General features: G+C 51.0%; 3 protein-coding genes across 3 annotated transcripts; 2 read left to right on the top strand and 1 right to left on the bottom strand.

The window, feature by feature from the left end:
* Positions 1-540: 540 nt before the first annotated feature.
* TGME49_264220 (hypothetical protein) lies at positions 541-9,176 on the bottom strand (the record flags this gene model as incomplete). Its single annotated transcript, XM_018781359.1, has 11 exons — positions 541-1,149; positions 1,483-1,542; positions 2,158-2,228; positions 2,668-2,821; positions 3,951-4,070; positions 4,539-4,923; positions 5,494-5,729; positions 7,135-7,197; positions 7,899-7,994; positions 8,346-8,588; positions 8,817-9,176. The coding sequence occupies 11 exons, from the start codon at positions 9,174-9,176 to the stop codon at positions 910-912; spliced, it is 2,028 nt and encodes a 675-aa protein (XP_018637194.1). The 3' UTR covers positions 541-909.
* A 3,439-nt stretch (positions 9,177-12,615) lies between these two features.
* Positions 12,616-14,392, top strand: TGME49_264225 (Toxoplasma gondii family B protein; the record flags this gene model as incomplete). The annotated part of the gene is made up of 3 exons (XM_018781360.1): positions 12,616-12,848; positions 13,151-13,364; positions 14,213-14,392. The coding sequence occupies 3 exons, from the start codon at positions 12,616-12,618 to the stop codon at positions 14,390-14,392; spliced, it is 627 nt and encodes a 208-aa protein (XP_018637195.1).
* A 1,649-nt stretch (positions 14,393-16,041) lies between these two features.
* TGME49_264230 (hypothetical protein) lies at positions 16,042-16,380 on the top strand (the record flags this gene model as incomplete). Its single annotated transcript, XM_002365472.1, has 1 exon — positions 16,042-16,380. The coding sequence occupies one exon, from the start codon at positions 16,042-16,044 to the stop codon at positions 16,378-16,380; it is 339 nt and encodes a 112-aa protein (XP_002365513.1).
* Positions 16,381-16,671: the final 291 nt, after the last annotated feature.

The raw sequence follows: 16,671 nt of genomic DNA, 5'->3' as shown, positions 1-16,671 counted from the left end.
ACAGAGCAATGCAATCTGTGAATAGTACCAGTTTCCACTTTTGTACAAGCTGTCAATTCACTGGCGCACCAAAACTGCATTATGCAATAATCTGCCGAAGTAGACCGCATGGAAATTTTGTCACACGTCTTCTACCTCAGACCTGCTGCCAGGGCAGGGACCATGGTGTACTGTTGAGCATGTCTTCTATACAATCGAGTTATTTTTCTGGCCCTTTGTTGCATTTCCACTGACATCTCTACAGTTTCACCTGGGCCAACCTTGCGTCGCAGAATTGAAGCGACGATTCTTCAGAATAACAACAGGTATTGTTTCCGCTCCGAAGGGTCCATACAGGCAAGACATCCGCGGGGAAATGAGCGCACAAGTTGATTTAGCGTACCCCTCTGGAACTACTGACCGCAGTACCAACCACCGCCGCGAAGCCGCCACGGTATGTTAAAATACGGTGAACGACTGGGGGTGTATGGGCTGTAAAATTTGACGGCGTCATTGGTCTGCACCTCTACTCCTGTCTAGCTTCCGGTTCGTCCCTGGAGCTTTACTCTTACATGACGCAACAGGCTTTTGGAACCCGTTTCCCTAACAGAAGTGCTCGACTGGTGACCGGGTCCACCGGGAGCCGCTACGACGGACGAGGCATTGAATACTGAGCCCTGATCGTTTACAGCACTGAAACTATAGGGTTTACCGAATCAGTTGCAGGAAAGCTAGGGAAGGGTAAAAACAGTATCATTTAGCCGGCAACAAGGGGCGCACCTACAGTTGGCTGCTTGGCTCGTTACAACAGAAAACTGGAAAGTAAAAACTAGACAGTCACATATCAGGCACGATGCTGCCCAGAATTATATTGTTGGAAAGGGGTTGGTTTTTCAGACGAAGTTATTAATACTATATGTCGCCAACCGGCTAACCACTATCATGTCGGCCGCGAGTTCGACGTTGCGCCACTGTCGTCCCCGGCCCAGCCGTTCCGCAGCCAGCCTCTTTTCCGCGAGATCTTCGGCCTTCTCGAGCACGATCCCCTACGGTGTTCCGTTTCGCAAAGGGGGAATCGTCCCGACATGCGGAATGTAATGCTGTACCAAACACTTCTTCCACTGAGACGTTGAGACACAGTCGCTGGCATGTGTGAGTGAGGTCCGCTGCCTAAACAGATGATGACAGCATTACAACACGAAACGATAACCCATACAAGCCAGCCACTTCATACCATCAGGAACGGGAAGACACCACATAAACAGAGACCGAAGATAAAAAAGTTGCAAGAATCTCAATCAAAGAACGACGGCCGAGCATCGCCAGTCACATTTCTACGTATCTAGACGTTATCGACCGCGTGTCTCGCGCTGTACATCCACGAATAATGCTTCAAGGCACACGAATGAGGTCGTGCCATTCGCCCTCGAGTGGCGTGAGATACGCGTGGAGTACTGAATGTGTTTTAACCCTCTGTTATGGCTTCCTGTTTCCTGTACTCACCGTGCGTTTGGCCTCTAGGACTACCGCGTGAATGCCATCCGGCTCGTTCCGCCACAGGATCTACGGCAGACACGTGAGAGGAAGAAGCAAGAGACCAGCAAACTGTCTCGTGAGCATCCTGCACGCCCTAGGTACGACGGAAACGTCGGAGCGGCAAGACACATTGGGATGGACAAGAAATCACCGATTTGTACGACATTGGGGTGCAGCCATGTCCGTGTGTTATCATCCGTCAACATCACAGACTCGAATTCGGTCATGTGCTTCCAAGGTTGGTACTTTATTTACCACACACGCGTGCCCATTACAATAGCCCCGGCATGCAATGACTGGACTCACGTGCAGGCAAGGATGCATGTGTACACATCAATACACATCTGTATATTGATACCGGCAGAATAACCTTGGCAAGACTAAAGCACCACTACAGTGTTCGGGCTTGGAGTGCTGAAGCGTCAGGATAAGACTTGCCCCATATATATGTTTATATATAAATTGTGTGTCTCAAAATCGCGTACAGTTCTCCAGAGTTCGAAACCTGCGTGACTGACAATCGTAGCAATATTTAGATATGTTACAAACCCTCCTTTTCAGACGTGTGTCACTTTTCACTGGATGGGGGCAATATGGGGAAACGATGCCAGTTCACAGAGGGATGAACGGTGCAGTCCTCACGTCATTGACTCCGTCATAGCGGAAGGGAAGCATGCGACGTTCAATGAGAGCCACGATGTCTTCTCTTATAGCTGCAGGAATGAAGCGAAAAAAGGAGCAATGATTGAGTATAACTCCACTAAAGTTGTCAGAAAATTGGACGAGGTGACGTCACAGGAGTGCACGCAAATGAAACCGCTTTCGTATACAACCAACTCAATGAGAAAAAGTCTGTTTGGACATCACCCTAAGTGTAGTCGACATCTACGGATGTGTACAGGAATATATGTATACATTGAGTGGTGATAGTTGGCCAAGTAAGCGTTCGATTGCAACCAGCACAGTAGCCAGGAGAAATGCACAAATCCTTCGGTTCTTTTGTTTTAGCTGTGGCACGACAAACGATCAACCGACAAAAGGCGAAGTATACCCGGAGTAGACTAATTTATATACTGAGTGTTCTCGAAACCATGCTAACACAATGGAACTCTTATTCGCATCCCATTGTCCTGCCTGGTACATTCTTCTTACTGGCAGCAGATACTTGAGGGAAGGCTTCAAGGAGTGTAGACAGAGTGAGGGAACTGTATGCAGTTGTGAACTGCAAGACTGCATTTCTGCGTATTTCGCGGAAAAGCTGCGCTGTGCATTCTTCTCCAAGAAGGAGATCGCGTTCGAACGCGGGCTGCGGACTCAACAAAGGACGACAGAAAACGGAAAAAAATGCGCCAGAGCACAAGGTGAAAGTGCCCACAGACAGCAAGGCTGACATGGACAGAGGAAGCAGTGACGGCCGAAGGAAACGGAGAAGAGAAATGACGAATTGCAGTGACAACAAAGGATAGACATCCAGTGCAGATAAAGCTGGAGGATGCGTGGCCACAGACTGAAACAAAGAAAATGAGTAAAAATAACCATAATCGAACAATAAAGATGGAGGAAGACGCCCAAGCAGTCCCGTGGGGTGAAGTGGTACAGCAATAATACAGACCTTGGCTATCTGTATGTCCTAACGAGTCATATTCAGCATCAGTGAAACAAAGAAAGAGCCGAATCGTCAACAAGATGACAGAGGGGGTAGTCGTCTTCGAAGCAGACGAAGAGACAGAAAGAAGGGAGTTCACCACAACAAATTCAGAATCTACTACCGACGGGAAATGCGTGGCTTACGGCCACTACAACTGTAATACCGACGACTGAGGAGAAAATGTGAGTCTACAGTCTGGAGCAGAAGGATACTACATATACATAAAAACATAACGCTTGTTGTCACAAACAGACTTGTGTACACAGCGTGGAAGAAGGCACGCACTCGAGAAAGCAAGGAGTCAACACCTTGTGAGCAACAGTACAGAAAACACTATTTCACACTTCATCCATTCAGCTCCACTCTCACCCCGGGTGCAGTGCGCTCTCGCCCAAGCTCTAGCTCAACCTGCTGTTTCCCACTTTTGTGTACGCCAACCCTCTCCGAATCCCCCTCGATAGCCCCTATCTTTTGTCTGTTCGCTCTGTCGAACATGAAAAGAACGCTTGTTTTTCCTATCTCCTATGTCTCTCACGTTTCTCTAGCCTTTCGTCTTCCTGGGGGCGCCCTAACGTCGATTTATGGAGTTCCTCTCTGGTTCAACGGTTTCTCCCTCTCCACGTATACATTTTGCTCCCCAAAGCCTCTGACTGTCGATTCTCGACCCTGTAGGTCCCCCTACCTGTCCGTAAATACCTCTCTCTAGATACACCTTTATTCTGGTCGGGATACGCCCCTCTCCGTGTGTTGCCATTTCCGTCGCTGGGTTTCCAATACGTTGACATACCATCATGTCGCAGACGACCTTGAACGCTTGTTCAAAGTCAGAGAGCGCGAACAGAATTGCAGCCCGTAGAGCTACAGGGCTCGGTTCCAGCACATTCCTCAGAGGCGCATCTTCTGCAAGCTGCAGCAGAAATCCCATGAAGACAAACAAAGAATGCTCTTGCCTCTATGTACCTTCTTGGCGGCGAATAACAAGCTCCACAGACGTCAAATGAAACTCGAGGAATGCAACGACGAAGCGATTCTCGAGGAACCTCACATTCTCTGCTGCGGAGCGTATCGGCAAGACAAACAGCAAAATTTGGAATAAAGGTAGTTTCATTCATCTCTAACGTACAAATGTAAATAAGGGTTGGACAACGACGGTGATTCGGCTTCCGAGAACAAGAATATGGCAATGAAGCGTGCAAATGCAACTATATTTAGACCAGCAGTCCGTAGGTAAGCAAATATCAGTCCATCTTTATGCCACATTGGTGGACACCGACACGGACAAGAATCCAAGTTCTGTCAGTCTGAGTGGGTCATCCTCTTCTCAGCTACTGAGTGTCATCTTCGCCAGATGTTAAGGCATGACGACTCTTCTTACTTGTTCTTTTAGCTCGTCTCGATTATAGACAGCGAGACAGCAGAGCATGGCATAAAGTGCGACATCTTCTGGTGTACATACGCCGAAAATCGATCTGGTGCGTGTAAAAGATGGGCTCGCGGCTGCGCTAAAACTCCCAGCTCCCGCTTCCACACTTCCTGGCTGATTTTCCGCCTCAGAAAAGCAACGGAAATCGGTAGAAGCCATCCCCACTTTGTCAGATTCCTCTTGAAGTTTAGGAGCCACGTTCGAAAAAAGTAATCCGTTTGCGGAAACTTCAGACTGTGTAACTGCCGCGTCGAACGCGCGTCCGTACACTCCGGCGTTGACTTTCCGAAGTGCATCGGCGGCTGCACAGATGTCGCCCGACCTCAGTCGCTCCAAACTGAACAGCAAAAGCGGAAACAAACAGATGCAAATACCTGAGGATTGAAAGAGGAGACAAGAATGAGCGAAACATCCCTTCCGTCTTGATGCGAGATAGCCGAAGGCAGCCAAGGTGAAGAGTTAAAATGAAAACAGGTCTCCACGGCAGTTCTTCTAATCGGCAACCGCAGCTGCGTCCGACACTGCAACTGGCATCGTGAGGGACCGCAAAGATGCGGCGCATGCCATAAGATAACAGTTGAATATCACAGTCACGTTTCGCTCTGTGAACGAGTTTGGAATAAAGGGGAGATAAGGTGCAGAAGTCGATCTAGAGCAGGAAAGGGAGAAGACAATACAACGGGAAACCGGTGAGAAAGTGCGCGCGTCTCGTTACAGAAATAAAGGAGGCCGGAGGGAGATGCTTCTCACTCGGTAGCCCAAGACGAAAACCCGTAGCCCACTGGGTTCCCCTTTTCATGTATCACGAACATCAGCTTTCCCCTAGCTTGTCTGTCTTTGTGTCCCTCTCCATCTTGGCCTGTGTTGTCGGCCCCGGGCTGTCCGCATTTTCGCAGCTCAGCCGTACCCTTTTACGACATCCGACACAGCAGAGAAAGCGGCTAAAGGCCCTTTACTGCCTCGCACTTCAGCGCGTTGTTCCTGCCCGTTTTCATCTCTAAGACGACCAAACGTGGCTTCCTCTCTGTAATCTGGTTCGCCTATCGACTCCGTGGGTCGCTCGGAGACACTGTGGAGCTGTCCCGAGCCTCGCGTGCCCGCTGGTCCATCGACGGAGGCGCGAGAAGACGAAGCGGAGGACGCCTGAGGAAACGAAGAGACAACAGCAAAGACACATTTGAGAACTGGACACGCAAATGCAGTCACCCTTCGAAGCGCGGAGGAGACCGACACGAGACGGTCAAGAATTGGAAAACTTGAGTCGGTCAATTATTGCCCTGCGTGGAAGTTGTTCCGACTTCCACATGCCGGTTATTTGAAAAGACCAATGTGAATACATACGATCACCGAATATAACAGTAAACAAGACACCATGAGTGTAGATCGCTTGGTTTCATTAGCCTAGTCGGGACACACAGTTAAATACCCTCCTCTTAACGGAAAAGGTGAAAAAGGGCGCGACCTCAGAAACGCATCGTACGAGATCCAAACTATCGACCGGAAAATACGCAAAAACACCAATCAGAACAAAGTTACAGGAAAAGCACATCAGAAAAAACCATCAAGAGAAAAGGGATGAACACAATGGCAGGCAAGAATCAACAATGGGAAAAACATAAAAGAGTCTTGGCACCCAAAGGCGTGATGCGCCTGGATGCCGAATTGGCAAGCCCTACTGAAAGATACTTCGCACATGGGCAAAACACATGAACTGGACATGGAGTGTGAAGCTTCACCATTTGTACCTAAACGGACGAAAAATCAGGTGGCAAACGCACAGGAAAAAACGAACAATATGTGTGAAATCAATCTCTGGTGACGACGCCAACACCGCGACGGTTCGCACCCTTCCCCCCACAAGAAAAAAAAACGTGCAGAATCCGCTTGTACACACGCATGTCCCCGCATTCGTGACTGTTGCGCGGGAAACAGACTAACAAAGAACAGTTCTGTTTCTTCATTACGCACCGAGGAATACAAAGAGCGAGGGCCCATCTCGGAATCATAACGGGCGCGATGTCTATGTATATCCACGCCGACAGTCAAGTCAAGCAAGTTGGTCCAGCGAGCAAGACAAGGGCGAACAACAGAGAAGGCGTTGGACTCGAGTGAAAGTAGAGCGCATGCGGCTCCGAGGTTAACATACTGCAGCAGTAACAGAGAAAAAAGCAAAGTCGGAGAAGCACACTACGAGAGAGGAAGTGCGGAGAACGACGACGTCCTGGTCAAGCAAAGACCGCACACACACATCCGAGGAAAGGAGGAGTACGACGGATTCCAGCATGAAACGGGAACCGCTACGATGAATAGATCTCTCAAAAAAGGAGGACCACATGCATAAGAGCGTGCCCGCCTACAGGAATGCACGCATTGGTACACAGATAACACATTTCGGTCTTTCGCTGTGTCTGATCGTTTCTGTCAGTTGATTTGTCCAGATTACACGAGTGTCGACTCGGGTGCGTGCTCGTTCTTCTACACCTAAACATAAACATATGTAGTCCAGGTAAGCTATGTACTAACTTTCGGATATTCACGTGAAGCTTGCCTCGAAATCATTTGGATGTTCGTCGAAATCTCGGCGGGCTCCTTCGAGAACTTGTAGCACTTCCTGAGCACAAAAACGCGAAGTGGACGATCCCAAGAATCGCGAAGACGGGAGGAGGAAGGGCAGTCAAGCTAACACAGAACAGCACGTTCATCTTATACGTCAAAAGAGACTAACATGCAGTTGTTTCGTTCCATGCTGTGGCATTTCCATTGAACCTGATATCACCGCGGTAGGAAACACGGGACAGACGACGCCATAATGTCACTCTGTCTCCAGCGTCTCCGTTTGCCCGCGTCCCTCTTTTTTGTATTTGCCGTGTGCTCTGACTTTCAACTCGAGCGAATCTCCACTCTCGGCACATCTGTGCTGTTTACATATCTCCGTGTAATTCATGAGAGGCACAGCCACGTTTCGTGAATTTATCGATGACGTTTCGGCGGTGGTACTGCTTCACATTCGACAACAGAAGCAGACCAAAGAGCTCCCTCACTGAATCGAGTGTTCCTCTTTCTCTCTCTTGTCAATACATAGGTCACGACGGGAGGCGAAACGCATGATGAGGACACAAAAACTCGAGAACTGGGTAAAGGAAATACACGTACAAGTTTGGAGTTGAATAGAGAAGAGGAATAGACAATGCCGGCGGAAGATGACGGAGGAAATACAAGATCGCGCGTCGAAGAAAGACATAAAAGGGACCACGACGATTCAACAGGACAACGGGCAACGAAACAGACTGCAAACAAGGGAAGCATACGCACCAGAAATTCCCCTTGCGTCATGAGGAAATCTGCAACCTCCATTAGCGTTCGTCGTCTCATAGGCTCCAACTGTGTACTTCGGGCCTGCAGCACGGACTGAATGGAACCACACAGACGAAGCGGGGAAGAAGAAAGATGATGAAAGGATGTTTCCGCATCGCGGCACCAGCGCGTGCTTGGGACGGTAAGGCGGCGACATAGACGCCTGTCTCCTGACGTGGTCTTGCCCACGAGAGGAGAGCAGCACAACACACACCACAGAAGGGCACAGGCAGATTTACATTTCATAGGTAGCGTGACGGACACGCGTAAGGACGCAGCTGGACTGTCGATAACAGAGGAGACGACGCACAAAACAAGCCCTACGCGCTGGTACACATACGCTTGGTCATGTGCGCGGTAGACCCCGTCGTAGGTGGTTACACCACTCTGTTGCCTTGATCGTACCCGCAGGAGCCTCTCTCTCATCTCCGGCATGCTGCCGCTGCATTCGTTGACGAATGATTCACTGTACAGCTTTCGAATTTCCTCTTCTCGCTCCTGTGGGCGATGTGGCGATAAAGCCGTTGCATCTAAGGTCTCCACACTCTCCGCAAAACAGAGGACGCGGTGCTCCTCCCACAGGCGTCGAGCCTCCGCATGCGCTTCTGCATTTCTCTGTCGCTGGCTCGCCTCCAGGAGCAAGCAACACTAACGCGCATAAACGCAAGCACCATAAAGACACACAGAAACATACACATACATATACTCGAATGCGAGCGAGTTGAAAGTACTGCGGTGGTCATGCCTCCGAGAGAATGTCCAGGATGCCGCACTGAGTATTTCTTAGTACGCGTCTCCTCCTAACAAGAGAAGGAAGTAAAAAAAGGAACGGGGACGAAGAACTTCATGCATAGCTGTTTTTCGTTCCTCTCTTACACCTTGAAAGATGAGTGTTTCTAGTTCATCCGGGTGTCTTGCTACTTTCTCTGTCTCTCCTTCTCCGTGCTCCTCTGCTGTTCGGCGTTGGCCCTCCCAGCCAGCCTCTGTCTCCGTCTGTCCCTCACTGGGACCCGAGGCTTTTCTCCGCAGCTCGTGGAGCTTCTGCTGACGGCGCCTCTGTTGCTTTACGGCAACCCGAAGAAAATGGAGAAGACGGGGCACACGCACAACGTCAGGATAGTTAGCAAACGCCTCGACGAGAGACTTGGGAGGTGGGATTGTTGCAGCGACCCAGAAGGCGTTTTCGTTCTCTTCGGGTCCCTCGATCTCCGACATGGACAACAGCTGTGCTGCCATCTTTAAAACAGTAGACTACGAATGGGAAACGGCTCGAGTGGAGCGTCTCTTGTCTATCAAAACTGTATACTATTGGTATCACTTTCGAGGTACAGTACATAATCCCTGCCCGGTCAGTAACACGCGAACGGCGGCTGTATTGTGGGAGCCCAGAGGTAGGAAAAAGCGTCTAAACAGGTGAACACGGTGACAACTAGGGGGACGGAGAGGATTCGATAAAACATGGAGACAAAGGGGAAACAGTGGCTGGCGAACAGGAGACAGACGACACAAGACAGAGGAGCACAGAGCGGTGGGAAGAGCACACGGGAGGAGGGGCTTCGAAGATCTTGCTGGGGGAGTTTGAAGGAACGCAAGACAACCGCTGGAGCTCCTGAGTACGGCGCACCAAATAAGCAGGGCGAGAGTAAGTAGGCAGCCGAAAAAGAATAAAGTGGAGGGACCGAACAAAGAGTGAAGAGCAGACAGCGGAAGCTGCCTGGAGGGGATCGGCGGGAATTGCCACGCCAAAAAAAAGCAGACAAGGCAAGCGGCTGTCCCACAAGAAAGACTAGACAAATCGATACGGGAAAAATGTTGATGAGAGGAACCGAGAAAACGACTCGATGAACAACAGGGGAGATATTTCTGTTCGTAAAAGCCAAGCTCGTTCTACGGCAGGTGATGCGGGCTTTCCTGGGCCGCGCCAGTGGAGGCCCTGACGATTGGATGATCAGTTTCACCAAAACAGCTGGCAATAAAGGGTAGGCAACCAGGCAAGGGCAAAAATCAGCCTCAGGCGGAAGTGGGTTACAGCAGTGCAGGAAAAAACATAGAACGACTACCACGATAAGGGATCATTCGCTCGAATTCTCCTATGTCTAAAGAGAAAATACGTCTCATAGGCGGCGCCCAGGTTGCTATCCGCAAATCGTGTTAAAGGAGAATGGAAAATAGCGGAAAAGCCACACCTGGGTAAGTTCACAGCGATCTCATTTTGTAACCGGGAAATCCGGCCATGTCGTGTGACCAGGTATAAAGAACGACTCAGTAGTCTCATGTTTCACATCGATGACGGCATCCAACACGGAAACTATTCATTCCGGTTACGTCATTTTCCACTACAGAACAACGGGTCATTTTACCTAGCAGAGAATGGGACGAAATATGTTCCTGAGCTGAGAAGAATCTGCAACAGTGTGAAGCAAAACAGACTCAGCAGTTCATTTCCTCTGAAGATTCACGCATTGACATCCCAGCAACTTGGGCTAGGTGTGTGTAGCTCGCCAACAAACAATGCGAAGTTCCCACTCCAGACGGGCAAGTCGCTGACGTCTGTGACGGTTTCCACAGATCGAGTTAACAGTAAGCGAAGAATGGGAAAAGGATGCAGATAACAAGATCCACCGCGACAGAATTGGAGAAAAAAAGCGCTTTTTTGTTCGTGGTCGTCTGCGAAAACGGGTGTGCAGCGCTTGCGGTTTTTCTGCATGCCTTGTTGCGACAACGAATTTATTGTCCCAGACACCGACAGTCACAGATGCCAAAGCTCGGAAACATAGGCTGACCGCCTCAGGGATCCACTGGCTGAGGAAACGACAGGATAAGCTTGAAAATCAGTCCTCTTCAATCTACAATATTTTTTTCGCGCGTCATTGTGGCAAACCGGTTTTATGGGCCCGTGGGTGCCTCGGGACGGTCGATCTTGTGCGCAGTCTCTGCCACACTAGTCCGTTAGGAATGACCAGATGAGCGTTTGTGTTCCAATGAAGCACGTGCCAGGTGTTTGTGGTGTAAGATTTTCGTTGCACATCTGTTTATTCTTGCGAGACATACTGGACCGAATTGCGAACTCGATTGTGCTGACTCACGACTCGAGATTTAAGCAAAGAAGTGATGCACTTCCCAAGAGATAATCTTGTGAGCAATATAAGTAGTACAAGGGACCAACTTGGAGACGAGACGGGTCGTGATTGTACGATACCGTCAGAAAAAGTCCGAGACACTGGAATCATTCTCGAGTGTCCTGCGTTGCCCGGATGTGTAGCAGCCGTGCCCACGTGCGTTGAAACAACCCGACGGTTTTTGAGCTTTCCGGATGACATGAGAAAGTCTACGTCACGCAACACTCATCAGTAGATTGGTGCTTCTCTATCGACCGCGTCTGCATCTTCAGCACCCGCTTGGAACAGAAGACACACGGCCTGCCATCACTAGGAGGACTAGTAACAGATATTCACCGGACAAGGTAAAAGACGATGAACAACGCAAGTCTTTGAGGAGATAGGTTTCACACTGGAGACGAAGAACGCAGTTCTGGTGCCAGCAACGGAGCCTGTGTAACGCACGCCGCTTCGTGTGTCATGCGCATCATAGGATACGCGGAACTGTATATCGATAATCCCCAGCTGTGAGGTGGAGTAGAAAAAGTCGATCTGGCCAAGAAGGAGATTGTGGCATCCAAATGGTCACCTATGCTACGGACAATTCCCCCAAACATGTGTGTCCTCGAAGGGGCTCTGGATCACGACGCAAGGGTAAGGCTCTTCGAACACGCAACACTACCGCAGCTTGAAAAACAAAGACACACTTAATGTATACGATATAGGGCCTCGGCTTTTAGGCGTGGGATCTTAAGGATAAGCTTTGTCTTTCTGGTTTCGGTTTAGAATTTCTAGCATCGAATTTGTTTGCGGTGCCGAAGTTTCACACATAAATGCCGAAAACCCCCCGTTCTTACGCCAAATGGCAGGCAGATGCCGAAAGCACTCGTTGGCTGTCTCGTGAGAAATTGTTGTTACAAACATAAATATGAAAGACTACGCGGAAGATGAGGTGATGTCCCTGATTCCCATTCACCATGACGATGGCTGGATCCGGGGCCGCGGAGAGCGGAGGAATGTCTCCAACTTTGTGCCCGGACGCTCTTTCGACTGCACCGTCTTCGCAACGTTTCCCAGCCCCCCCACCCCCCACGACAACCACCACTCCGTCCACACATACCCGCTGCGCGCTGCCCTTTACGCTTCGATGCTACCCGAAACTCAAGCTTTGACAGTTTATTGACTTTGATTTGGATACAGTGGCCTTGGGTAGGAGTCATCCTGCACCAGTCTTGCGGAGCTTCCCCGTTGATGCTGTTTCGATATTAGCCTGCCGGAAACCCCCCCCGAAAGTCACATATCTTGTGCGCTACCGATAGCCACCGCCGCCCGGAGTTGGTCATGTCGACTTGCACTATCGGGTTAGCGTGCCGCTTGGTCTTGCCCTTTGTCTGCTTCGAGCAGGACCACTTCTACTCCAACCAACAGTGGACCCAGATAGTTCAGACTGTCAATTTGAATACTCTCTTTTTGTCGACAACACGCCGTGAAACCTTTCAGCAGCTCTTCCCTGCCGGCCGCAGTGGGTACATGCACATAAACTGCGTTGTTACGAAACGTAGCACTGTCTGATCAACATGCAGGTGACTCTGCGGTCCGCAGCCGCTCTGGCTTTCTTTGTCCTTTCTTTTTGCGATATGGACAACTGGTGTATTGAGACTCGGGCAATGACAGCAGCTGTTGTCTCTTCTGATACTGTTTCCGCTACCGACTCAATCTACGCTGCGTCGCCAGTCCATAGCTCAGGCGTAGCGGTCGAAGCGAAACACCAGGGAACACGTGCAGCTGATCCTTTGGTGACGTCGAAGAGGTAGGGGCTGCACGCTGAGATGTGATTTAGACTGCGTTCAACCCAGAAGTAGACATGAGGCCACGAAGACACGACTACTGAAGAATCCATTTTTGTCCAGTGTCGGCAATGCGCTGGAGCAACGTTCACCGATCTTCAAACGCGATGCCAGTCTTGCCTTCTAGAACCATTCATTCTTTCCAAGTGCCGTTTATCTGTCACAATGTATGTACGCGGCCGTTTCGTTTGTTCGGTAGTACCCAGCTGGAACAAACGTAGCCCACCTTTGCAAAGTAACTCTGTGTTTGCGTGTTGCACTGCAGCAGCCCACTAACGAAGAAAGCGGAGGCATTACGTCGTAGAAGAATAACGACTGCGGCATCGGTGGGGGCTGTGCTAACAGCGGTCCTAGGGCTACTGGTGGCTGTTGCCAAGTTGCAGCAGTGCCGGCGAAAGTTGGTGACAGATACCAATGGAACCACTGAAGGACACACAGGACGCAGACTCGCAGATGGCGGTGATGACGAGGACGACTGCGTAAGCTTGGATTCTGCGTCATCGGGACGTCATTGGTCAGCGTGTCATTTTCAGGCAGAGCGCAAGTCGACCTCACGAGCTCTCTGCAGCTCGACAACGCCTTGTCGCCACTTCCTGCCGAGCATGTATTGGGCAGTTACTTTCCGGTGCAGCAAGATTTCGGGGTTCCACGATTGTGCCCAGTGGTTTTCTGAGTCAAATCCGTCGCCACGGCGAGAAAAATTCTGTGGGCAATGTGACAGCAAGTTGCTTCTCACGCAGTGCGGTGTTCTATGGACAGCATTTTCCCCACCATTACATTTGCATAGCTCTCAGTAAAGTGGCATACCGCGGCTGAAAGATGTTGGCTTCCGCGTCCCGGCAGCATAACAGATCCCAACAGTTTACAATAGCTGTTCGAAAAAAGAAAAGTACGCGGAGGCGCACAGTCGTTGCGGCATTGACTATTGGTTTTCACGGGTGGGCTGATTGAAAAACCACCTTCCATGCATGACTGAGACTGATGACGCCAACATGGGACTGGATATTGACTTCGTCTTCGCCAAAGGAGCACCCCACATTGCATGCGCCTAGCTTCAGGCGACGCCCGGACCACAGTAGAGGTCGGGAAAGGTCGGCCGACCGGTGCAGCAATCGGAAAAGGGTGAGACTCTTTGAATGTTATTATGGTGCGGGCGGGCCAGCCACAGTGCGTGCACATGTTACTCGTTGCGTCTGTATCACCGCAGTGGACACGTCTGCGACAACTACCGGACTCAGGGGGGGGAGATGGAGGTTTCAATCCCGCATTCGCTGGTGCGCGTGCAGTTCGAGCCGTGACGGCTTCCTCCCTCTTGTTACTTCTCCAGGTGGAGGAAGTATGCATTCTCGGCGACGAGGTTTCTCCACGAAGTCAGAAAGCTGCCCGGACAATTCATCCGGTGGTTTGCGCTATCTTGCGGACTTTCTACTGTGATTCACGAGTCTCCCCAGCGTTGCATCTACCTGTGCTACTCAGTAGGGATACGTGTGGTAGAGTGACGCTTTAGTGCGTTTTGCGGTTGACATCGGTGCAGCAGGGGCTACGTTATTTTGCTCGTTGTGAGTGTACGTTCATGCGAGTTTTATTTCTCCGTATTTCTTCACCATCGTTGTTGGTTCTGGGTTATGCAATGCCGTGCTGGCGTGTGGGCGCGGGGGAGAGGCAAAGAGAGGTGACGCGGCCCACAAGTCGTTTCGCCTGAGGTGCTTCATGTAGTACCTACGTATGTGTTGCCACCAGCTGTTGGACGGCGGATGCTGAGAACACAGCGGGGTTTGTGAATGGTGTGCGGATGTGGAGGAGCGCGCTTTTTCAAGAGTCGTTTCGATTTAGTGCGACTGGTATATTGCAAGCACTTGCATCAGTTAAGAAGCTCCATGTTGTTCATCCGACTCGCCTTGAATACGGAAGCCTACACGCTTGCGGCGGCCACGACGAGAGAAGCGTATCGCCAGCTTGCAGGCCTTTTGTTTGTGGTGGTGCATTTGCACGGCGTATGGGTGTTGAGGCTGAGTTGCGTCGATTAGAACGCGAGGAGGCACTAAGCTCGTCCCATTCCGCTTCGTGACGGCACGTATGGTAGGCGGTTGCACGGATATCAACTGTAGAACTGTGATGATATGTGGCCTTGCTGCACAGGATGTAGACGCATTGTGCACAGTGACTGTCAGTGCTGCGGAGACGTTGCGAATGTCGGAGCAGCTGAATTGGGGGTGTGGGAAAAGCAGCGGTAGCGATGGGGACGGGAGTGGATGGCGGGTGCTTGGTAGGACGCAGAGCACTTGAAGGTTTCTGCGCATGGGGCCTGTGCGACCGAGTAAAGGGGCGGGGGAGTGGTGGGCAAAGAGAAAGGCTTGCTTACGGTATCGCGGTCGAAAATACGACTTGAAGTAGTCACGCTCGTGGAGGAACGGGAAGGTCCGATGAGAGGAGAGGCAGATGTGTGACATTGGATGACGCGTGCCGACAGGACAGTGTTTTCATCGATATTCAATTTTACTAAAGGCGGTCCTATACGGTGCAGGAATCAACAACGTAGGAGGAGGCGTGGCAACACTTCGACGTCACTCAACGGCGACTGGTTTCCTGTCACTTTTAAGAGACAGACGTGGCTGTGTTCACATTGTCGTCCCAGCAGCTGCTTTGGCATTTCCCGCTTCAGTCTAACAATGTAGGTTGTCAGAAGTGGGCTGCTGAAGGTACATTGCAGGTCCATCTCTTCGGAGTCTTGTCCAGATTATATATGAGACAAGAGTGACGCGAGCCATGCACGCGCGTTCAGAACCAAAGGGTGAAGGGGTGGGAGCCGAGTGTCGGGTTGGGACGCTAACAGCCAGTGGGGGTTTTGCTCGCGGAGTACTGCCACCTCCAGATAGAGCTCAGTTTTACGGGGCATTCCACATAGCGTACCTGTCGTGACGTTGGCTGTGCGGGGCATGATCTCCGACTTCCATCCTGAGCAGAGGGGACGGTTATGCTTCTGCGTGCGCGTCCTGACGTGGAGTCAATCTGTGTGTAGCTTGTTGGAGTGTCATCTAGATAGCATCACGGACTGAGAAATCTGTGGGGACGGACGCGTTCACCTTTGCTGTCATATCGTTACGGGTCACCCCTCTGGAGTTACGCCGCTAAGCGCACTTTCCGTCTCTACGCACAATGGTGACGTCGATACAGCGTGCTATTTTCACGCTCATCTGCGACTACCTCCGTCAGGGTCTGCCTCCACCGCAGCAGCACGACATCCGGCCAGTGATTCGGAGTTTTGTGTGCGGTTCTGGACCGCTCGTGAATGGGGCCGTGGTGAATCTACACCCAGAGGTGCGGTGCCGCCGGTTAGAGAAGCATGTCCCCGTTGAGGAGAACAGTGCTCGTGTGGTGTGTCGTGTTTCTGACGAAGGGAGTGGTTTCTGGCGGATCTGGGAAATCGTGTCTGGGCTGGAGTCGAGTGTGTGTAGTGCGTCACGATGTTGCTTGTGTGTCGCGGCGCTAATTTAGGGCGGGCCGTCGGGGACTCGCTGTTTTCCTCACTCGCCCGATGAGCGCTAAGGGAAGTACTCACATCGTGTCCGAAACTGGGACACGTGGCATGGCGAACTGTCCTGTCGGCGTCGAGCGCAGCTTTAAGGAGATGTCGAAGGGTCTGTGTGATTGGGGAGGAAACATCGTTTGTGCTGTCGAGAATCAGTGGCGTGTCGCGTGCATGAGAGCAGGGGTGGCAGATGACACGGGAGGACGGCAGGGACAGTGCGTTGCTTCTGGAGGGGAGAGACGATAGCTCGTGGGAGT

The sequence above is a fragment of the Toxoplasma gondii genome, chromosome VIIb, assembly GCF_000006565.2.
Source record: "Toxoplasma gondii ME49 chromosome VIIb, whole genome shotgun sequence".
Classification (NCBI taxonomy): domain Eukaryota; phylum Apicomplexa; class Conoidasida; order Eucoccidiorida; family Sarcocystidae; genus Toxoplasma; species Toxoplasma gondii.
The sequence above is the reverse complement of the archived record's forward strand: the minus strand, read 5'-3'. Positions and strand labels throughout refer to the sequence as shown.